A 24,287-nucleotide genomic window follows, 5' to 3' on the forward strand; every position below is an offset into this window, starting at 1 on the left:
TATATATTTCTATTTTTAGTTTGTGATTATTCTATATTGAGCGAGGGTGTATCTGTGTTCTGTGTGTATGAAAAGGACATGGCTTTCTGTTAGCATCGACAACAGGATCAATTGACTATGTAAGAACTGGTTTGTTTAGTTTTACAATGCGTGTGTTGGTGTTCTAGTGCTCACTGCAGTGTTTAAGATGCTGCCTTTTCCTAGGTGCACTCTTGTTGTGTAATTCATGGATTACTACTAAAAATATATTTTTTATATAGAGGAGGGAGTTGTTAAAAAATGATCAGCACTGGCTGTCATATATACTAGGTACGCCACTGGATTTAATGACCCTATTCTAACTTTACTGTTGATGTAGGTGTTGTCCCACCCCCTCCCCACACATACATTATAAAGAATTAAATTAAAGTTGTATTAACATCAAGCAACTTTCAAATGACATTATAATTAAATAAAAATAAAATATTTTTAATACATTGCTGCAGCTCTCCTGCATTGTCAGAGACCCAAGTGCGCGCCTGATTCCCGAAATGTGGCCGCTGCATCAACACTCCTAGAAACATAGTCGGATTCAAGCCCTGCAAAATTTACCCTGCCGCGGCCTGCATAGAAAGAAAATCAGACTCGGGGAATAACCAGAAGAACAGTGCAGTACTTCCCACAGCGAAACATGTCCCATCTCATGCGTGCTGCTATAAACCGGCACCTGCACAATCAGCTGCACGTGGCCGCGACAAACACCGACGAAAGAGAGCCTCGGAATAAACAGGACTACTACTGCTGCACTGAAGCCCAACGAGGAGAACAAGTGCGAGCATGAAATAGCACCGCTACTGCCGCGCTGTAATCAACAAGGAAACCAAGCGCGTGCATGCAAAGGGCGGGAAAGTCCCAACTCCCTCAACGGATTTCTAGTCATAAAACTTAGCCTCAATAAAATATCCATTCCTTAAACGTAAGTTGACCAAACCCACAGTACTAAGACTCCCAAACAGAACCTGAAGTTCAACCAACAGTAAAAACACACACATACTCACAAGCTTGTTGTTAGGGCCGGTTGAAGCCAGTAAGTGCTAGTTGTGTAGCACTAACAGGGCAGAATGTAGCAATTGTGGTCTCCCTTTTAAAAAAAAAAAAAAAAAAAAAAGAAAGAAAAAAAAAAAAAAGACCCAGTCAGACCCTCTAGCAATGGAGGGAGGGTGAGGCAGGGACCTGGGGGGGCCCAGGTGTAACCCCTAAAGCCGGACACCCCTGTCTCACTGAAGAGAAACCTCATCAGGAGAAATAAAATTGCCATCTCACTGAAGAGAAACCTTAATAGGAGAAATAGAATGGCAGTCTCACTGAAGAGAAACCTCAACAGGAGAAAATAAATTTCCAGTCACAGCCAGAATCCAGGAGCTAGTTGAATAGCGACTATCACCTGCTGGGAGATAGAGCATACTGAAGATACAGGAGGAGCGCCAGCCAATAGGACTACCTGTTAATCAGTTTCTCTATCTCCGCCTGCTGGTAGATGTGTGCTATTCCATTGGTCTCTGAAGTCATGCTGTTGCTAAGGGAATGGCAGATGACGTTTAATGTTAGCAAGTGCAATAAAGGAACCTGACCTATAGCTACATGATGCTGGGTTCTGTGTTAGGAGTCACTGCACAGGAGAAGCATCTAGGTGTCATTGTTGAGGATACATTGAAACTCTCAGCTCAATGTGTGGCAGCTAAGAAAGCAAATAGAATTTTAGAATTATCAGGAATGGAAAACAAAGATGAATATGTTATAATGCCCTTGTATCGCCTAATGTTATGGCCACACCTGGTCACCATATCTCAAAAGAGCATGTGACTTCTGTACTAACAAAACTAATAAAGCACAATAAGTCTGGTTTCAAGACAAAGTTTACAGAACTAAAGCAAGCTAACAGGAAAGGGTACATAAAATATGGTTAGAACTATTAGCTAAAGGGGAAGCAAAGTCCAGATGTTCCTTTGAGATAGTTCCTTAAAATGACCAATAGACAAAAAAGTTAATGAAAAACAGAATATTTCATGCACAGACCAAGACGACAATATGGAAAATAAGAATGGGAAATACTGTGAGAAGTCTGAAGTACAGTTGTGCAGAAATCTTATTAAAGTTAAAGGCAGAACTTATGAAAGTGGGTTGGTGAACATGCTCCATCATATTGGGTGTGGCAGAACAGACTTCACACCCATAGAGCAGCCAAGTTTACTCCCAAGCGGAAAAAAACAATTTCTCCAGATCTGGGATCCTTATATTCGATGCAATATGGAAAATTAATTGGTCGGGACTGGAGGTTTTTGAGCCAATGAGGTAGATACCCTTTCGTATGTCTGCTCAGTTTAAGTACTTGCAGCATACAGAGATCTGAGGCTCTTTTCTTCCATTAATCAGGATTGAATTAATTTTGAGACAATTAACAGTGGAAAGAAGATTTTTCACATTCCAAAGCTAATTTACAGATTTGAATTTACATGAGAGGGGTATTAGTGGTGAAAAATTGGTTCTCTCATTCCTGTGTACATTATTATATTACATTAGTGATTTCTATTCCGCCATTACCTTGTGGTTCAAGGCGGATTACATAAGATTTACCAGGAGGTTGCAAGAATTGTAACTTTACATAAGAACTGTCATAGGTTACAAGAATAGTAGCTTTACATGAGAATTGTCATATGAATTACTTGTCGGGAACTTGAGGTGATACATGTTGGGTAGTTAAAAACTTTTTCGATTTGAAAGGGGTTAGAGAGTGAGGTGTTGGAGTTTGGGAAGACACTGGTATTGTTATATACGGTAGGTTTTATGTATTTTTTGAGGGTGGTTGATGCCTGGAAGAAAAAAGCACGAGACGAAAACAGAAGATGGCTAAGCAGAAAATAGTCGTTTTTGTGCTTGACTGGATAATTAAAGTTGATCAACACGGTCTGGAATGAGCTCAGGGTTTCTGGGCCAGATCAACTGAAATTAAGGCATTCGGCTCATTTACTATGTTATAAACAGAAGTCACGGAAAGCGATCGGTCCTAGCACCCTAGCCACGAAGACACTTACCACAGTCCTGATATGTCACCGGCTCCTGCCGCGAAGGGCTGAGCAGAGCCAGCAGAGCCAAGAGCGCGCTCAAGCAGTACATGGCAGCTTCGGTCACCACCCGCCGACTCCTCACGCGCCAGTCAGCTGACCCACAGCCAGTCACGCGCCCGGAAGGACCGTTGATGCGCTGCTGCTGCTGCTGCTGCAAAATGGCGGCGGCGGCGCTGCTGGCGGGACTACTGGCGAGGCCTCGTCTGAGCGTCAGGTAATAAGCGAGCAGAAAGAGCGCAGTAGGTACATTAGATAGATTGTGGACCCCTAGGGAGGGACAGAAGAGCTGGAGAAGCCAAAGGTTTGGAGCCACCACGCCCACACTGTAAAACAGTGGACCAAGTGGTCTCTGGGGGAGGAACTCCGCCCATGAAGAGAAACTGGCAGCTGCTTGCCACGGCCGACATAAGCCAATGAAATAGCCATGTGAATCCATCTGCACTAGTGCTGCCCAATTCACAATTCGAATCGATTTAAAATAAAAAAAAAAAGTCAGCTTCCCGATTCGGCTGACCCTCACCCTCTTGTTGGCCGGCCGCTGGTCAGTTGTGAAGTGCTGCTGTCCGCTTCCCCCACCATCTACTTTTGAAGAGCAGCCTGCTTTGGAGCTGTTTCCTCCGCTGCGATCCTGCCGCTGATGTCAGAGGAGGGGGAGGGGCAGGACCGCAGCAGAGGATGCGATCTTCTATGCAGGCTGCTCTTCACAGGTAAACGGTGGGGGAAGACGGACACAAGTGGGAGGCCAGGGAGAACTCGCAGGCCTTTGGTGTGGGGGGTGGGACAGGCCTTCAGGGGTGGGATGCAGGCCTTTAAGGGGGGGGACAGTCCTTCAAGGGGGGTAGACAGGCCTTCAAGGGGGGGACAAGCCTTCAAGGGGGGAGAAAGGCCTTCAGGGGGGACAGGCAGGCCTTCAGGGGTGGGGTGCAGGCCTTCGGGGGAACAGACCTTCAAGGGAGGGGGCCCTGGTGTAGAAGTACACAGGGAGGGAGGGAAGGGGGGTTCAAAGAGACATGTATATGCTGGACTTTGGGGGGGGAAGAAATAATGGGTCTAAAAATAGAGGAGAAGAAGAGAGATGATGGACAGTGGGACTTAGGGAGGGAAGGAACAGAAAGGGAGAGAAGTTGGACACAAGGGATGGTGTGGAGGGGGGATAGAGATACTGTATAGGAGAGTAGTTGAGAAAAGAAAGGGAGAGATGGTGGACCCCGGGGTGGTGGGGAAGAAGGGAGAGATGCTGGATGAAAAAGTGGATCTGTGGAGGGAGACAAAAAAAATGAAAGATGCCAGAGGACAGAGATGGCAGGTGGATGGTTAGTACAGAGAAAGAAGAAAGGAGACCCTGGTAAGCAAGTTATCAGAAGACAACCAGAGCCTGGGACCAACAAGATTTGAATAATGACCAGACAACAAAAGGTAGGAGAAATAATTTTATTTTCTGTTTTGTGATTACAATTTGTCAGATTTGAAATGTGTTTCCTGCCAGAGCTGGTGTTAGACCGCAAACTTGAGCTAGGATTTAACAGAGAGAGGAAAAGTCTTTTTTGTTTGTTGATTTTGTTTACTCCACAGCCAGTGTGGTTAGGAGAAGGCAAAGGGGGTGAATAAGCTACAATATAAACCCACCAGGATGTTTGAAAAAAACGCCCAATTGGGAAGGAAAATCGAATCAAATCGAGAAACCAATTCAATCGACTGAATCGAATCGAATCAAAAATTTTTTTCCTGAATCGGGCAGCACTAATATGCACTGGCTGGTTAACACATATAGATGGTCTGAAAGACAAAAATCATTGGTCTTTTCCGGGTACAGAAGTAAAACTCTTTGTACTTCCAGTTTCTGTAAAATCGTATCCTGCTTACCTGGGCTTGTGGATTGAAAAGCAGACAGATGAACCTCCTGCTTGATGTGGAAATCGGATGCAACCTTCAGAAAGGACAATATGGAGAGTTACTCCAGTCTCCATGATCCTGAGATAGGGCTTTCTGCAGGAGAAAGCTTGCAATTCTGATATTCGTTTCACTGAGATCATCGCCACCAAGAATACCGTTTTCACTGTGAGAGCCAAGATGGATGCTTCCTGCAGTGGCTCATACAGAGCTTTAGTGAGTCACTTTAGAACAACGTCAAGATTCCAAGACAGAAAAAGGTGATGTAGTGGAGGCCGCAACTGGAAGCGTCTCTTAGGAATCTGGTCACATCTGGATGAGCTGACAGCGAAAGTTTACTTTCTTGCACCTGGAAGTATGAGATGCCAGCCACTTGAACTTTGAGGGATGCCAGTGCACGCCCTTTTTCCAGACCGGCCTGCAGGAAGACAAGGACAACTGAATTGGGAGTCTGTAGCGTCTCCACCCAATCTCTTTTACACCAGTTTTGAAAAGCCTTCCAAGCCTTGGCATAAGCCACTATTTTGGAATGCTTTTTAGTTCGGGGTAGAGTAGCAATAACTACATCCGAATAGCCCTTGTGAACTAGGGCCATGCATTCAAGAGCCATGCCGTAAGACCAAAGTGCTCTGGATTCTTCAGGTGAACTGGGAGCTTGAGGCAGCTGTCCCTATTGAAGAAGTACTAGGTGTGCATACCATGGCGAGGCCAGTCCAGGGTAACTAGAATCACGAGACCTGTTTTAGTCGCAATCCTGCAGATGACCATGAACCAAGGCAAGAAAGACATAAAGGAGCCCCTTTATGGGCCAGGGCTGAACTAATGCGTCCAACCCTAAGCTTCCTGGTTCACAGATCTGATGTGTCTGTGCAGGGGTTGCAGCTTTCGACCAAACACCAATCCACACCTCCTCATGCAGGGTCCAGTCTCCGTGGAGGATCCGGGTCACTTTGCTCGTGAGCATGCAGCCTTAGAACACCAGGTTTATTCTACTCCAGTTATAGATATCTTCTCAAGTCTAAGAAGTCGTTCACTTTTTCTGCTTATGTCAAGGCATGCAAGGCATTCCAATGTTGGTGCGCCCAGGACCTGGTGGATCCTTTTTCATCTCCAATCAGCTAAAATATGAACCAAAGTATTACATCCAAAAGAAATATTCAGGTTGGTTAATTCTTTATTTGATGTAACCCATTCAAAGCAGGTATCTGAACATTCTATACCAGTGTTCTTCAACCTTTTTTTTGTGGACCGGCACCGGTCTGCACACCGGCAGTTAAAGAACACTGGGCTAAGTCGTGGGCCAGACTCCGCCCTTCTCCACCCAATCTCCGCCCCAGACCATGCCCCCATAATAGTACTAATTGTAACACCATTTTTTCCATTCATTTTTCATATATACACACACACACAATATAATCGTATTAACAACACATAATGGTTAACCACAAAATTAAACTACACAAAGCACACTGTATGCTTCTCAATTTTCATTCCTACCAGAAAACAGATAACCCCATGCTAATATGGGACCAAAAACTGAAAGTACCAATATATACAAACAAAACCCTAAGATGCAAGACTCTGCATGCAGTACAACCCCAGAGGAAAAGAAACAAATGCATTTCTTCCTAACAGTGCAAAATACATACAGCAGATGTAAATCAATCACTAAATTCAAAAATAAAATCATTCCCCCTACTGTTGTTGTCTCCCTTCTTCCATGCTGTGCCTTGCCTTCTGGCCTGCTCCCACCTGGCTGTGTCATGCCGCCCCCGGTGTTATCTTCGGGACGGCTCCCTCTTCCTCAGTACTGCCGCAGGTGTTTCAGGACTACGATCGGCGTCTCCAGTGGAGTTCTCAGGCGTCCCTCAGCATGCAGTGGTGGCTCAGCGAGGTCAATCTGTTCAGGGGCATGTCGCTTGCGACGCCGGATTGGGTCGTGGTTACGACGGATGCCAGTCTTCTGGGCTGGGGAGCCCAGTGCCTTCAGGCCTCGGCGCAGGGAGTTTGATCTCCGGAGGAAGCGCAGTGGTCGATCAATATGCTGGAGTTGAGGGCGATCAGGCTTGCGTTTCAAGCGTTTCAGTCCATGGTTCAGGATTGCCCGACAAGGGTCTTTTCGGACAGTGTCACGGCGGTGGCGTATATCAACCGGCAGGGAGGTACCCGAAGTCCTCGGCCGACGGGGCGATGGTTCTGTTTCGATGGGCGGAAGTTCATGTTCCTCTTCTCTCGGCGGCGCACATTGCAGGTCACGAAAACATTCAGGCGGACTTCCTCAGCAGAAATCTTCTAGATCCAGGCGAATGGGAGCTGTCCGCTCGTGCGTTCGACCTGCTGGTCCAACGGTGGGGTTTTCCGGATATGGATCTCATGGCCTCGTACCGCAATGCAAAGCTTCCTCGGTTCTTCAGCAGACGCAAGGAACGGGAGTCGGAGGGGGTGGACGCGTTGGCTCTTCCGTGGCCTCCGGGTTGTCTTCTTTATGTATTTCCTCCTTGGTCGATGATAGGTCGGGTATTGCACCGCGTCTCTCTCTTTCCGGGCAGGGTGATCCTAGTGGCTCCGGATTGGCCGCGTCGGCCATGGTACGCGGACCTGATTCAACTGTTGACGGGCGATCGGTTGACATTCCCGGTGACTCCGGACTTACTGACTCAGGGCCCGATCTCCATGGAAAATCCGTCCCACTTTAATCTTACGGCCTGGCTCTTGAACGGTCGCGGCTGAGACATAGGGGCTATTCTGAACAGTTTATTTCCACTCTTCTTCGGGCCAAAAAGATTTCTACCTCTGCCTCCTATGCTAGAGTCTGGAGAATTTTCGAGTCTTGGTGTGGGGCGCAGGGTCTTTGGCCTTTCCTGGCGTCCCTGTCGGCTATTCTTTCCTTTCTGCAGGAAGGCGTCGCCAAAGGGTTGGCCTATAATTCCCTGAAGGTTCAAGTGGCGGCTATTGCTTGTTACGGGGCCGGGTTTCTCGTTCAGCGCTAGCGTCTCAACCTGATGTTGTGCGATTCCTGAAAGGGGTTCGCAATATTCGGCCTCCTGTAAAGAGAACCTGTCCGGAGTGGAGTCTTAAGCTGGTCCTTGGGGGGTTGCAGGCGGCGCCCTTTGAGCCTTTGTCTAATGCTACTCTGAAGGATGTCACGTTGAAAACGGTGTTTTTGGTGGCTATGACTTCAGCCAGATGGGGCTTTGTCTTGCAGAGAACCTTTTTTGCGCATTTCGGATGCTGGGGTGTCTGTTCGGACGGTACCGTCCTTTCTGCCTAAGGTGGTTTCTTCCTTTCATGTGAACCGGTGTTTATTCCTCCCGGCCTTTTGGCGGGAAGATTGGGGGGAGCGCTTCTCTTCATTGTGTTTCCTGGATGTGCGCAGGATTGTTCTTCATTATTTGGAGGTGACTAACGCCTTTCGTTGGTCGGACCACCTATTTGTGTTATTCATGGGCCGGAACAAAGGTATGGCTGCGTCTAAGGCTTCCATTGCTCGTTGGGTCAAATAGACGATTGCTTCTGCGTACTTGATAGCGGGGAAGCGGTTGCCGGAGCAGCTTCATGCTCATTCGACTCGAGGGTTGGCTGCGTCTTGGGCGTAGTCCGGAGGTCTTTCCTTGAAGGAGATTTGTCGTGCGGCTACTTGGTCTTCGGGGAATACCTTTTTGAAGCATTACCGATTGGATGTGGCTGCCCGTGCGGAGGCTAGTTTTGGCGCTTCGGTTATTGCGGAGGCGGCGTTGGCTTCCCACCCAGTTTGAGTTTTGCTTTGCTACATCCCACTAGTCTCTGGATTCATCTGCTGCTGTGCTAAGGAAGGAAAAATTATGTTCTTACCTGTTAATTTTCTTTCCTTTAGGAGCAGCAGATGAATCCAGAGCCCCACCCTTTCTGCAGACGGTATGTCGGTTTTCGGCGTGGCGCACTTCAGTTAGGTTATTGTTGGTAGTTGTATTCTGTATTTTCCTGTTTGTGATTCGTTACTGGAAAGAAGTTTTTTGGTTGCTCATTTTTCCTATCTCTGGATGCTTGGGCAAGGAGCGTTACTGGATGTACAGGACGAATGCCAGTCTATAAGACCACCTGTTAATCAGTTTCTCTATCTCCACCTGCTGGTCGATGTGAGCTATCCCACTAGTCTCTGGATTCATCTGCTGCTCCTAAAGGAAAGAAAATTAACAGGTAAGAACATAATTTTTCCATCTCCATTACTGTTCAATATTTTTCTGTCACCTCTTCTAAGTCTATGTCAGTCTATAGGCTTCACCACCTTTACATACACCAATGATATTCAACTTTCACATCCTCTAAATCCAGAAAATAAAGAGGAAATACTTGAGATTAATAAAAAGCTTGAGAGGGTTAAACAATGGCTTAATTCCAACATGTTAGCTCTAAACATACAAAAAACAAAAGCTTTACTTTTTCCATGGAAAATGGAATAAGCTTGAGTGCCCCTTTCACCCTCGATAACATTCACCTGGATTTGGTAACATCTTTAAAAATACTGGGTGTCATCATCGGTTTCTTATCAAGAACACATAAGTAATACCATCAAATCTAGCTTTTATAGGCTGCGAATGATTCACTCGATTTCTAAGTTTCTGGAGCCAAAATCGCTAAATATATTAATTCACTCTTTATGTTTAAATATGTTTATTGAGTTATATAATAAACAAAATTTAACAGTATACACCTTTTTCAAACATGTATCATCCCCCCTCCTCCCCCTCCCTGCCTCCATCCCCCCACCCCCCCAACATCCTTAAGTAACAAGATTCCATCCTCTATCAATCCAATTATTACGGGTTCAATAGGTTACTTCGAGCTTTATGAGTCAGTGTTAGCCAAAATGGTTCCCAAACGGAACTAAATGTACGTCCTGTAGGAGTGTCCAATGAAGCCAAGGATAGTCGTTCCATTGATGCTTGACGAAGCATCAGGATTCTCCAGAGTGACACTGTCGGCGGATCCGATGCAATCCAACAATGTAATATTGTTTTCTTTCCCAAAAGGAATGTCCGGGCCAGAAAACCTCTAAAACCTTTCGGGGATACCCGGGGGATTGAGTCCATTGAAAATAACAATTCCGGACAATTAACATAACCATGTTGCCACATAGAAGTGATATGTTGTTGTAGCTGTATCCAGAAGCCCTGTACCAAGGGGCATGTCCAAAATTGGTGACCCAAAGAAGCTCCTGGTTGAGCACATTTAGCACACGTGTCTGTAGCACTAATTTTAGCACGATACAAGTATGCCGGTGATCTGTAGAGACGTAAGTAGAATTTATAATTCAATTCAATAAGGGTCACTTGACCTGTTACTTTAAAGATTGCTTGAAGACCCTGCTGAATATGCTGTCCAGTCACCTCACATGGTATATCCCCTGACCAACGGGCCGCATAATTGTCATAGGAAATGGGCTCCAAATTCTCTCGCAAAAAACGTAAATGGAATTTCAACGGAATTTGAGTCTGGGCCGTCAGGCATAGCGCTTCCGAAATAGCTTCCTGACTATGACTTGTAAGTCCTGCCGATGGTAGTGATCTAATATAAGATGTCATCTGTGCATATGCTAACCAGTCCCTAGGAGTCCAGTTATATTCAGCCTGCATCACAGTGAATGGCGGCACCGTTCCCTGTGCTGTTACCACCTGTGAAATATATTGTAAATTAGAAGTTCTCCACACCGATGCAGGAAATCTAGATGTCCCAGGTTGAAAATCGTTGTTATCTATGAAAGGCAGGTAAGCTGTGGCTATTGGGTTTATCTTTAACTGTCTACATAAACGCCTCCACACCTGACGCAGCGGTTGAAATAAAATTTTTCCAACTGGTGATGGTCCCCCTGGAAGACGTAAGGTGTGCAATAAATAGCTGAAGTGATATGGGTAGCATAGTGTCAGCTCCGAGGGAGTAGCCGAAAAATGGCTTGTCCCTCTGAACCAGTCATTCAAGTGCCTCATTTGGCACGCCTGAGAGAACATTCGGAGGCTATGCAGTCCCAGTCCTCCCTGTTCCTTAGGCAGCATCAAAATAGACAGGGAAATCCTAGCCTTTTTACCATTCCACAAGTATGATGTTAAACATTTCCCCACTTCTTTCTCATGTTTAGAGGACAACAAGATTGGGAGCATTTGAAAAATATAGAGCCACTGGGGCAACATCACCATATTATATAATGCAATTTTACCCATTAATGATATTGGAAAGTCCCTCCAAATTGACAATTTCTGTCTAGTAATAGCGAGGAGCGGTAGGACGTTCAATGAATATAAACTATTAATATCCATAGGTATTTGTATTCCTAAGTATGACAGTGACGTGGTTGCCCATTGTAATGGAAATGGTCCCCTCCACCTATTTGGGATATCTCGAGATAAAGGGAGTACCAGGGATTTTTGAAAATTTAGAACCATTCCTGAATATAGGCTAAATTCATCCAATATGGCTAAAGCTCTGGTCAGAGAGGCCTGAGGGTCAGCCAATGTCAATAGCATGTCATCAGCATACGCCAGTACACGTAATTGAGAGTCCCCTTCAGGGAGGCCCACCAAACCATCATCCTTCTGTAGTGTTCTCAGAAAAGGGTCCAAATATAGCAAGAACAACAAAGGGGAGAGAGGACTACCCTGCCTCGTACCCCGTGCTATCTGGAAAGAAGGAGTCCTTGTCCCGTTTACCAATATACTAGCAGTGGGTGATGTGTATAATAACCGAATCATGTCTGAAAACCAACCAGTAATTCCCATATAGGATAGCACTGAAAATAGGTACTTCCAGTTGACCTTATCAAAGGCTTTAGCCGCATCTAGGCTTACCAATATTCCATCTTGTCTCGCTAGTTGTGTTCTGTGTACGGCCGTCAGTAATCTCCGAACATTTAGGACCGAATGACGCTGTTTAACAAAGCCCACCTGCTCTAAAATAGTAACATAGTAGATGACGGCAGATAAAGACCCGAATGGTCCATCCAGTCTGCCCAACCTGATTCAATTTAAATTTTTTTTTTTTTTTTTTTTTTTCTTCTTAGCTATTTCTGGGCGAGAATCCAAAGCTTTACCCGGTACTGTGCTTGAGTTCCAACTGCCAAAATCTCTGTTAAGACTTACTCCAGCCCATCTACACCCTCTGGGTGTACTGTAGATGCTCTGGGACAATCAGTTGAGGAAGCAGAGTCGCCAACCTATTGGCCAATACCTTGTCCAATATTTTAATGTCTACATTAAGTAGTGATATTGGTCTGTATGATTCTATATCCGTTTCTCGTTTCCCAGGTTTTGGTATTAATGTAATGTATGCATGATTGGCTCCCTCCGGAAATGCTCCCCCCTCATCTGCCGCGTGATAATACGCCTCTAGGGGTCCACATATTTGCGATAGTAAAAGCTTGTAAAACTCCGGGGTAAACCCATCAGGGCCCGGGGCTGTTCGGTTCCTTAGTTGTTTTATTGCTAACTGTATTTCCTTCCCCTGGATTGGTCTATTTAATGTGTCACGCATAGGGGAGGTCAATTTGGGCATCCCCGCATCCTCCAGAAAATCCACTGACTCGGGTCCCCCAACATCCTCCACCGAGGAGTAAAATCTTTTATAATAACGAAAAAACCTTTCCGATATTTCCCCTGTTTTCGTCAACTTCGTGCCATCCGGCATATGCAAACAAGGAATATACCTATCAGGCCTTCTCAATTTTGTGAGAGAGGCAAGCAATCTGCCCTGTTTGTTCCCGTATCTATAATATTTGTGTTGTGTGAAGTATAGATATTTTTTTGTGCGTTCGTGAATCAAGGCGTTCAGAGCAATCTGTGCTGATGTCAATTGTTCATTGGAGCGAGGCGTCGGATGTGCTAGGTGTTGTTTTTTAAGAAGTAAACATTGCCGCTCTAGATGTATGATGCCCTGTGCCACCCTTTTTCTGTAAGCCACTACATAGGATATAATATCCCCCCTAAGGACGGATTTAGCCGCCTCCCAGAACAGAAGGGGTGTGTCTCTGTGTTGATCATTAAAGCGAAGATATTCGTCCCACTTTTCCGTTAAATAAGTTTTGAATTCTGGATTATCAATTAAATAAGGGAAACGCCACCCCCCCAAATTCTGAGATGTCCCAGTAAACAGATCCAGCCATATCGGACAGTGGTCTGATATAGAAAGAGGACCAATTTCAGCTGTCTCAATATGGGAAAATAAAGATGTTGATGCTAATATGTAATCTATTCTGGAGAAAGATTGGTGGGCCCGTGATTGATGCGTGAAATCTCTCTCTCGAGGGTGCAATAATCTCCAGGGGTCTACCAGGTCCAGGGCGTCACACAAATAAGGTAGGCCTTTGTGTGGTGCCGAGGAGTGACTCATGCCTGGTCCAGTACGGTCCTGCATCGGGTCCATGACCCGATTAAAATCCCCCAGAAGCATTAATGATATTGTTGGGTCGCGTTGGCCCAGTTTAACCAGACCTTGGAAAAATTTATGATCATATTGATTAGGGCCATATACCATAAGAAGGTTAAATTTCTGATCTAATGTGGTCACCCTACAAAGTAGGGATCTACCCATGGGATCAGCATGTATTTGTTCCACCCTCCCCTGAAATCCTCTACGCACCAACAGTGCCACTCCAGCATGTTTGTTAGGGGAAGAAGCAGAACAAATCTGTCCTACCCATCCTCTTTGTAATTTGGCATGTTCGGTCATAGTCAGCCGAGTTTCCTGAATGCAAGCAAGATCTGCCTTGTGGTGTTTTAATCTGGTAAGGATCTTAGTCCGTTTCATAGGTGACGTTATTCCCCCTACATTCCAGGACAATATTCTAAGCGTCCTACCGCTCATCACAACCTGGGTAACATGCATATCGCAACATTATTTCCAGGAGAACCCCAGGCGCCCAGCCTTCACCTGGGGGATCTTCAGAGCTAGGTTGTTCACAGAACCCGCAATATGTACTTAATTCTCTTAGACATACTACATAAGAGGATATATCTAACGATACACAGTAATCAACATATGTGTGCTTTCCCACCCTTGCTAATACCCCCCCCCTCCCTCCCCTTGATCCCCAGTTCCCTAACTTCCCCCCCAATACAGAGACCCATCCTGTAGCACTAGGATACAGGAAGGCGGAGCACGTCTCTGATGCATGGAAACTCGTCCCCCCCACAGAACAAGCTGAAAATAGAAAAACAGTATGGGAGAGACAGCAAGTGCATGAATATACAGTGAAATATCACACATAATTCTAGTGAACTTTCAGTTAGTCAAGTTGTTGAGGTTCCTGGATTCCCCAGTCTATTTATGAATTCCCCTGCCAATACATCTGATTCAAACACATGCCATTTGCCCTCTAGCTGGATTTTCAGTATAGCTGGATAAAGAAAGAGGAATCGGTATTTGAGATCAGCCAGCTTCCTGCACAGAGGGTAAAATACTTTCCTTTTTTCTGTCAAAGCAACAGAGTAATCCTGTCCAATTCGAATGGGTATGGAATCATAATTCAGTGTCTCCCTTTTAAGGCGAAATTCTTTAAGTATCTCCATTTTGTGCCTGTAGTTGTGCAATTTTCCAATCACTACCCTTGGCCTTTGATCATTCCCTGGTCGGGGTCCCACGCGGTGGACCCGTTCAAAGCGCGCTGGGCCTATGTTTGCAGGCATCGGCAATTCGCTAGCTAGCCATGCTTCTAGCACAGTTATCAGAGAGGAGTCTGTAATTGTCTCTGGGAACCCCATAAATCTTAAGTTCCCCCTACGGGACCTATTTTCTAGGTCCTCCAACTTAGCCTGTTGTTGGTCTAACTGTGTTTTCATGCGGGCCATGTCCGTCGTTACCCCGCGGGCCTCATCTTCCACTGCAGACACTCGTTCCTCCAACTCCGTCACCCTCGCTGAATGGTCTTCCATACTACCCTCAAGTTTCGTGAGTTGGGCAGACAATTGCTCCATACTGGGAGATAATGCCTGGGTGACTATACTTTTCAATTCCGCCAGCGTCTCCGGCGTGAATTGTCTGAGTACACCGCATGATGTGTCCGCCATTTTGTCCTCCGTAGTTTTACCTCTCTCCTTGTCCTTCTTTGCCGATTTTGTGGACATGGCTAGCTGATTTTTTGTAAGGAATCTGTCCATATAATTCCCCACTGGAAGCGCCGAAGTTCACTAAAATTTTTTTCGCCGTTCGTCCCATTTTGCTGTAAATGAAGGGAACGAGCTCCGGAGCTGGCTGAGCTACATGCACGCCGGCTCACGACATCACGTGACTCCCTTAATTCACTCTTTAATTATTGCTAAACTTGATTACTGTAATTCTTTATTAATAAATATCACGCAAAAAGAAAAGAAGCGCTATCAGATAATCCAGAATACTGCCATTAAACTCATTCATAACGGTAAAAAATATGATCATGTCACTCCTTTTCTGATTAAATCTCACTGGCTCCCAATTAACCATCGTATTACTTTTAAAATTTTACTCTTAGTATTCAAAACGCTTTCCACTAATGAACCACAATTCATTAATAAATTACTTATCCCTTATAGTACGTCGCATTCTCTCCAGTCCACTAATCAAAAGCTCATAGTAGTCCCCTCTCTGAAAGTTATTGGAACTCGATGACATGATATGTTTACAGTGATGGCTCCGCAACTTTGGAACACTTTGCCTCAGCATGTAAGAGAGGAAAATGATTTGAGTCGTTTTAAAACTAACTTAAAGAGTTTCCTTTTTAAAGATGCTTTTAATCTTTAAATTATGTTCAAATTTTGGGCTCCTTCTACGAAGCCGCAGTAGCGGTTTAACACGCGTAATAGTGCGCGCTAAACCGCCAGACACGCTAGCTGCTACTGCCTCCTCTTGAGCAGGCGGTAGTTTTTCGGCTAGCACGGGAGTAGCGCGTGATTAAAAGTCGCACGCACTAAAGCCACTAACACGGCTTTGTAAAAGGAACTCTTTATATTAGTTTCCTTCCAGGTTTTCACTTTTCCCTTCCTAATGTTCTTTCCATTTATGGCTTTCCTCTGTACTTTAAAGCATTGTAGTTCTGTCCCTTTTTACATTGTGTATTGATTAGTCTGTAAGTCTGTTGGTTTAACCCATTATTTTAAATGGTATGTCTAAATATATGCTTAAATTTTTTATTAATGTTGTATCTCGCTTAGTAAAACTAAATAAGCGATTCATCAAACTAAAATAAAACTTGAAACTTACTAAAAAAGTTATCTTACCTCCAGGTGACATCTACACTGAATGTGCTGAAATTAAATCCACCCCATGTCCACTAAGTCAGTATTTTATGTCTGCATGTTATGTTTATATTTGTCTATACCGTAAATTCTGTAGAGTCTGTATTTCTCACTTAAGTATGTCCTAACCGTACTATGAATGTACTCTTGTAACCCATTCTGTGCTCCTTTGGTAGGACGGGCTAAATAAATAAATAAAAATAAATATTTATTGGACGTCTGTGTGGAACTTGAAACAAACATTTATAGGATCAGACATAGATCCTATGATAATCTATATATATAAAATCGGAGGTATGTATGTATGTATGTGTGTGTGTGTGTATGTGCCGCGATCACGCAAAAACGGCTTGACCGATTTGAACGAAACTTGGTATGCAGATCCCTCACTACCTGGGATGATATGTTCTGGGGGTCTCGTGGCCCACCTGCACATGTGGGCGGAGCTACAAACAGAAAATCAGATTTCACCCATTCATGTCAATGGAAAAAAAGTAAAAAGCTGCCATTCTCACAGTAATTCAAAAACGGCTTGACCGATTTGAACGAAACTTGGTATGCAGATCCCTCACTACCTGGGGTGATATGTTCTGGGGGTCTCGCGGCCCACAACTCTATGTTGCTTGCTCAAGGGTGGGTTCACCCAAGAATTTATATGTTCTTGCTCCAGGAGGTGAAACTAAAAATGTTTATAATCACGTTTTGCGTTAGTTGTATTGTATTCATTTTGTCAAATATTTCACATTATAATTTGAATATTGTACTTTTTATTAAGCTGTAAAAAAATAATTTCATTCACCACTATAAAGTGTCTTTATTTGAATCCATTTACAGTGTTATTGCTATAATTAAATACCCGTGCAACGCCGGGGCATCAGCTAGTAAACAATATAGAAGAGGGTACTAACTGATCTAAATTGGACAGAATTCAAAAATCCTAATTGGGACAAATTTTATACATTTTTCACTAAATACGCTAAGTCATATTGTCCTTTGGACAACTGTCTTCACATTATCTTGAAAGTTGCTCCTTTAAAATTTCAAAAAGAAGTTTTTGACTGGATTAGTTTATTACTACATAACGGGATATTTCCCACAGAGTTAGGACATATATCATAATTACACCTGTAGTCAAAACCCCCAAATAAACAGTTACGCTTATTAGCGATTGTCGGCCCTTAGCTGCCATTCCCCTTCTTACAAAATTGATGGAAGTTCTGGTAAATATTGAATTAACAAATTATCTTGAATAATTTAGTATTTTACTTATGTCCCAATCGGGTTTCCGCTCCTGTCATAGTGCAGAGACTGTTCTTACATTTCTCCTTGATCATCTCTTCCAGCTATTTAGTAAAGGAGTGAGCAACATGATTCTGCAACTAGATCTTAGCTGTGCTTTTGATTTAGTCGGCCACAAAATTTTATTAAAATGCATGGATTCTATTGGATCTTCAGGACAGGTTCTAAAATGGTTCAGTGGATTTCTAAATTCTCAAACTGTCTGGTTTGATTTAATGACTGTTATTCCTGCAAATGGAAAAATCTCTCAGGATCTCTATCTCTCTTCAATCTCTGTTTAGCATCACTGGGAAACAAACTTGCTTCTTTCAGAATTAAATTCTACAGCTATGCAGATGACATAACAATAGTTGCTCCTATTACTTCTTTATCATCAGATACTTTGCAAATTTTAACAGCTACTATGGATACAGTGGAAATCTGGATGAGAGATTTTAAATTGAAACTATGAGTGTCGGAGCAGTTACCGCCGCTGCCAGTGCTAAAACCTTCGCTATGCTTTAGTAAAGGAGGGGGTTAATACAAAGAAAACAAAATTTTTTCTGGCCTCTCCCCATAATAAAATCCAAGAGGACAAATTAATACTGAACAGAATTAGTTATCCTATTATTCCTGAAATTAAAATTTTGGGTGTTCTCTTAGATTGCAATTTGACTCTAGATGCACAAATAAATGCTTTGGCTAAGAAAGGCTATTTCATCCTTTGGAAGCTTAGGACAATCAGAGATTTTGATTCTTCTGCATTTAGACTTCTTGTATAGTCTCTGATCTTGAGTCTTTTAGACTACTGTAATATCATCTATTTAGCCTCCCATAAAGGAATATCAAAAGACTGCAGCTTATCCAGAATACATCTGTTCAATTAATTTTTAAGTAAAAAAAAAATTGGAGCATGTGACAAAATATTATCAGATAAGAACTTAAGAATTGCCACTGCTGAGTCAGACCAGTGGTCCATCATGCCCAGCAGTCCGCTCACGCGGCGGCCCTCTGTTCTAAGACCAGCACCCTAACTGAGACTAGCCCTACCAGTGCACGTTCTTGTTCAACAGAAACTTGTCTAACTTTGTCTTGAATCCTTAGAGGGTGTTTTCCCCTATAAGAGCCTCTGGAAGGGCGTTCCAGCTTTCTACCACTCTCTGGGTGAAGAAGAACTTCCTTACGTTTGTACGGAATCCATCCCCTTTCAACTTTAGAGAGTGCCCTCTTGTTCTCCCTACCTTAGAGAGGGTGAACAATCTGTCCTTATCTACTAAGTCTATCCCCTTCAGTACCCTGAATGTTTCGATCATGTCCCCTCTCAATCTCCTCTGTTCGAGAGAGAAGAGGCCCAGTTTCTCTAATCTTTCGCTGTACGGCAGCTCCTCCAGCCCCTTAACCATCTCAGTCGCTCTTCTCTGGACCCTTTTGAGTAGTACCGTGTCCTTCTTCAGGTACGGCGACCAGTGCTGGACGCAGTACTCCAGGTGAGGACGTACCATGGCCCGGTACAGCGGCATGATAACCTTCTCTGATCTGTTCATGATCCCCTTCTTTATCATTCCTAGCATTCTGTTTGCCCTTTTTGCTGCCGCCGCACATTGTGTGAACGGCTTCATCGACTTGTCGATCAGAACTCCCAAGTCTCTTTCCTGGGAGGTCTCTCCAAGTACCGCCCCGGACATCCTATATTCGTGCATGAGATTTTTGTTACCGACATGCATCACTTTACACTTATCCATGTTGAACCTCATCTGCCATGTCGATGCCCATTCCTCGAGCTTGATTATGTCACATTGCAGATCTTCGCAATCCCCCTGCGTCTTTACTACTCTGAATAACTTCGTATCATCCGCAAATTTAATCACCTCGCTGGTCGTACCTATGGCCAGATCATTTATAAAGATGTTAAAGAGCACGAGTCCAAGCACCGAGCCCTGCGGCACCCCACTGGTGACGCTCTTCCAGTCCGAGTATTGTCCATTTACCCCCACTCTCTGTTTCCTATGCTCCAGCCAGTTTTTAATCCACATGAGTATTTCACCCTCAATTCCATGGCTTGCAATTTTCCGAAGTAGTCGTTCATGCGGAACCTTGTCGAACGCCTTCTGAAAATCCAGATATACAATGTCGACTGGACCACACTTGTCTATCTGTCGGTTTACTCCCTCAAAGAAGTGCAGCAAGTTCATTAAACATGATCTGCCTTTGCTAAATCCGTGCTGACTGGTCCTCATCAGCCCGTTTCCGTCAAGGTGATCAACGATGCTGTCCTTTATCAGTGACTCTACCATCTTTTCTGGTACAGAGGTCAGACTCACCGGTCTGTAGTTCCCCGGATCTCCCCTCGAACCTTTCTTGAAGATAGGTGTAACATTCGCTACCTTCCAGTCTTCCGGAATCTTTCCCGATTTGATCGACAGATTGGCTATTAGTTGAAGCAGTTCAGCTATGGTCCTTTTCAGTTCCTTGATGACCCTCGGATGGATGCCATCCGTTCCCGCTCTTAAGCCTATCAATCTGCCTACATACCTCCTCTAGACTTACCATCAATCCTGTCAGCTTTCCATCTTCGTTTCCAGCATATAGCCTGATGGGTTCCGGTATGCTGTGTACATCTTCTTCGGTAAATACAGATGCAAAAAATGTGTTCAGTTTGTCAGCGATTGCTTTGTCCTCCTTTAGTGCTCCCTTTATTCCATGGTCATCCAACGGTCCCACCACTTCCTTTGCAGGTCGTTTCCCCTTAATATATCGAAAGAACGGCTTGAAGTTCTTCGCCTCCTTGGCTATTTTTTCCTCGTAGTCTCTTTTGGCCCCTTTTACCGCCTTATGGCACCTGCGTTGATGTTGTTTGTGCTTGTTCCAGTTTTCATCCGTTTTTGACCTTTTCCATTCCTTAAATTAAGTTTTCTTGTCTCTGATCGCTTCCTTCACCTCTACAGTGAGCCACGCTGGTTCTTTGTTCTTTTTCCTCTTGGATCCCTTGTTGATACGCGGTATATATATATTTTGTGCCTCGGTGAATGTGTCCTTAAAAAGGGACCAAGCTTGCTCTAGCGTTTTTCAGTGCTTATCCTCTTCTTAATCTTCTTCCCTACCATGAGTCTCATCCCTTCGTAATTCCCTTTTCGGAAGTTCAGTGCCGTGGCTGTCGTTTTGGACCGATGTTTCTCCCCTGCGTCCAGATCAAAGCGGATCATATTGTGATCACTGCTTCCCAGCGTCCCTTCTACTTCTACATCTTGTGCTGGTCCTCGCAGGCCATTTAGAATTAAGTCCAGAATTGCATTTCCTCTAGTATTTTCCTTGACAAGTTGTTCCAGGAAGCAATCGCCTACAGCATCCAAGAACTTGGTCTCTCTAATGCAGCCGGAGATGCCTAGGTTCCAGTCTATTCCCGGATAGTTGAAGTCACCCATGAGGGGTACAGATAGAACTAGTGGTAGGTTAAAAATAGAACTAGAGGTAGGTTATGGAAATATTCAGACACCACTTCACAGGTCACAGACCTGATGGGCTGCCGCGGGAGCGAACCGCTGGGCGAGATGGACCTCTGGTCTGACCCAGTGGAGGCAACTTCTTATGTTCTTATAACTGTGTTGCCTCCTTTGCAGTTGCGTTTAATCTCGTCTGTCATTTCTTCATCAATTTCTTTGGACTTGGGGGTCGGTAGTAGATGCCGATCTTCGTTTATCCCAGGACAAGCAGGCAGCATATTCTTAACACATGGGTGACGTCACCGACGGAGCCCCAGTACGGACATTTTTCACTAGAAAGTTCTAGTTGGCCGCACCGCGCATGCGCGAGTGCCTTCCCGCCCGACGGAGGAGTGCGTGGTCCCCAGTTTCTTCGTTTCCGCGGAACGAAGAAGACGCATGTGGTTTCAACGGCCGTTGAAAACTTCCTTTTTGCCTTCCCGCTCGCGTTATTTTCTTGTTTTTTCTCTTTTTCCCTTCGGGTTTCTTTTTCCGTTCTAAATAGTAAAAAAAACAAAAAACACTTTGTTTTTTCTTTATTTTTCAGGCCGGCCTCGGCGGGGCCTGTTGCCATCATACAAGCCTACGGCTTTGATTTTGCGGAGGCCGTGTTTCCCTTCATGCCCCCTCAACCGGGCTTTAAGAAGTGCCAGCGGTGTGCACGCCCGATCTCTCTCACTGACCCACACAATTGGTGCCTACAGTGTTTGGGTCCAGAGCATCGGGCTGACACCTGCACCCGCTGTGCCACTCTTAAGAAACGCACCTTAAAAAATCGGCAGATTCAGCAGAACATCCTTTTCGGTACCGGATCTGCTATGGAAACTGCTGCGACGTCGACGGTACCGCAAAAGACGGCACCGACCACTTCGACGCCCGATCCTTCCTCGGGGTCGCTGGCACCAGGTAAGCCGGCTAAGAAGCCTTCCACCTCCCTTGAGTGCCCACCTGCCACAGTGGCGACGCCGGTCCTCCCGGCCTCACGCCGACCCCGCAAACGCTCCGCCCCGATCTCGGTGAGTGCCTCGTCATCGGCCTCCTCATCGCCGGGGCGTTGAGCAGCACCTATGGAACCGAAAAAGAAAAAAGCGGTACCGGTGCCACCCCTGGATGACCGCATCGCGGCCATACTCCAAGACAAATTGCAGGAACAGCTGCAGCAACAACTCCAGCACCTGCTACCGACCCTATTGGCACCACTTCTTTCGGTACCAGACCGGCCCGAGCCTCGCACCATCCCACCGGTGTCCACCCCCTCGGTGCCACTCAACACTTCCATGCCAATCCTCTCGGCTGAACCACTCCGTTCTCGTCCTGTGATACAGACCTGCTCTGAGGTCGATCCTCCTCGGGACCAGGAAGGGCACCGGTCTCCCTGGGACCCAGAATGGCACCGCTCTTCCCGGGACCGGGGTCAACACCGGTCTTCCTCTCCCGGTACCGTCTCCATGCGCTCTGGCAAGTCTCTTTCTAAGACCCGCCACACCGAGCCTTCCACCCCGACATCTCAGCGTGCGCACACTGATATCAGGGACCCGGACTTATGGGAAGAATCCCCACCCGGTACCGAGGAGGAAGCATCATCCACAGACGAGGAACCCTCAGTGCCCGATACCACTTCCAAGCCTGAGCAATCCTCTTTCACCAAATTCCTCAGGGAGATGTCGGCGGCTCTTTCTATTCCTTTAGAGTCCGACTCCAAAAAGTCCCAGGCCTTTCTGGATGCCTTAGACTTTGAACAACCTCCCAAAGAGTTCCTCAAGTTACCCGTCCATGACATACTGCGGGAAACTTTTTATAAAAATTGGGAAAATCCACTCACTGTCCCCGGAGCTCCTCGTAAGCTTGACAGCCTATACAGGGTCATCCCAATTCCGGGTTTTGACAAACCTCAATTGCCCCATGAGTCTCTCCTAGTTGAGTCTACATTAAAGAAAACTCAGGCTCCAGTGTTTATGCCTCCACCCCTCCTGGCAGAGAAGGCAAAACGATGGATAAATTTGGCAAACGCCTTTATCAAAATGCCATGCTAGCCAACAGGGCGAATAATTACACATTTCACTTCTCATTTTATATGAAGTATCTCGTACAACTATCCGCCCTACAAAAATACATCCCTGAACGCAAAGTTCCACTCTTTCAACAACAAATTTCCAGCCTCCTTCAACTGCGGAAATTCATGGTCCGCTCTATTTATGATTCTTTTGAGCTGACCTCCCGAGCGTCTGCCATAGCTGTTGCCATGCGACGTCTGGCCTGGTTGAGGGTATCTGATCTTGACATCAACCACCAAGACCACCTAGCTAACGCACCCTGTCTTGGGGACGAACTTTTTGGGGAGTCCCTGGATTCGATCACCCAGAAGCTCTCAGCACATGAGACCAGATGGGACACTCTGGTAAAACCTAAAAAGAAGGCTCCACCTGCTCGTCCTTATAGACCACAGTCCTCTTACCAGCGCAGGTTCTCGGCCAGGCCTCTCAACCCGCCCCAACAGCAGCCTCGCAGACCTCGTCAACAACAACACACTCAGGCTCGCTCTCAATCTCACCAACCTGCCAAGCCTCTTCCTCCGTCAAAACCATCTCAGCCCTTTTGACTCCTTTCTCCAGGGCATAGCCAGTCTTCCACCATCATTACCTCTTCCTTCTTATCGGCTTAACAAATAACATTCACTATTTTCTGGATCATCACAGATCTGTAGTCTTATTTTCTCTGGACATCTCTGCAGCATTTGATACTATAGATCATGATTTACTTCTCAGGAGATTAGAATCAATTGGCTTTCGTGATCAAGTCCTTAATTGGTTTTCTTCTTATCTCACCAATCGAACCTCTCATGTCAAATTCAACAACGAAGAATCTGAAGAATATACAACAACCTTTGGCATCCCTCAAGGCTCAATCCTTTCTCCCTTGTTATTCAATATTTACCTTGCACCATTACTGAATTTATGTCAGTCTATAGGTTTCACTGCTTTTTCATACGCAGATGATATACAGTTAATTCACCCATTTAATCCTGAAAATTACGAAGACATTAATTCTTTAAATGTAAAACTCACACAAGTTCATAATTGGCTTAACAATAATAAATTATCATTAAATATAAATAAAACAAAAGCAATGATTTTTAACTGGAAAAAAGATATAGGATTAAAATCTTCTTTCCTACTTAACAATAAACCCATTGAAATCGTCCCCAAAACAAAAATATTAGGTGTAATAATCGACGATAGTCTGGAATTTAAAGATCATATTAATAATCTAGTTAAAATCTGCTTCTACAAACTGCGTTTAAT

General features: G+C 45.0%; 1 protein-coding gene across 2 annotated transcripts in view; it reads left to right on the top strand.

The window, feature by feature from the left end:
- Nucleotides 1-3,068: 3,068 nt before the first annotated feature.
- Nucleotides 3,069-24,287, top strand: part of ISCA2 (iron-sulfur cluster assembly 2) — a 61,634-nt gene continuing 40,415 nt past the window's right edge. Inside the window, exon 1 of one of the 2 annotated variants that reach the window (XM_033952016.1) lies at nucleotides 3,069-3,318. In XM_033952016.1, coding sequence (XP_033807907.1) covers nucleotides 3,152-3,318 — 167 coding nt within the window. In that variant the 5' untranslated portion in view covers nucleotides 3,069-3,151. Of the gene's footprint in view, nucleotides 3,319-3,734; nucleotides 3,812-24,287 lie in introns of those variants that run through there. The other variant, XM_033952018.1, reaches the window with a different exon arrangement.

This window comes from Geotrypetes seraphini, chromosome 7 (genome assembly GCF_902459505.1).
Source record: "Geotrypetes seraphini chromosome 7, aGeoSer1.1, whole genome shotgun sequence".
NCBI lineage: Eukaryota > Metazoa > Chordata > Amphibia > Gymnophiona > Dermophiidae > Geotrypetes > Geotrypetes seraphini.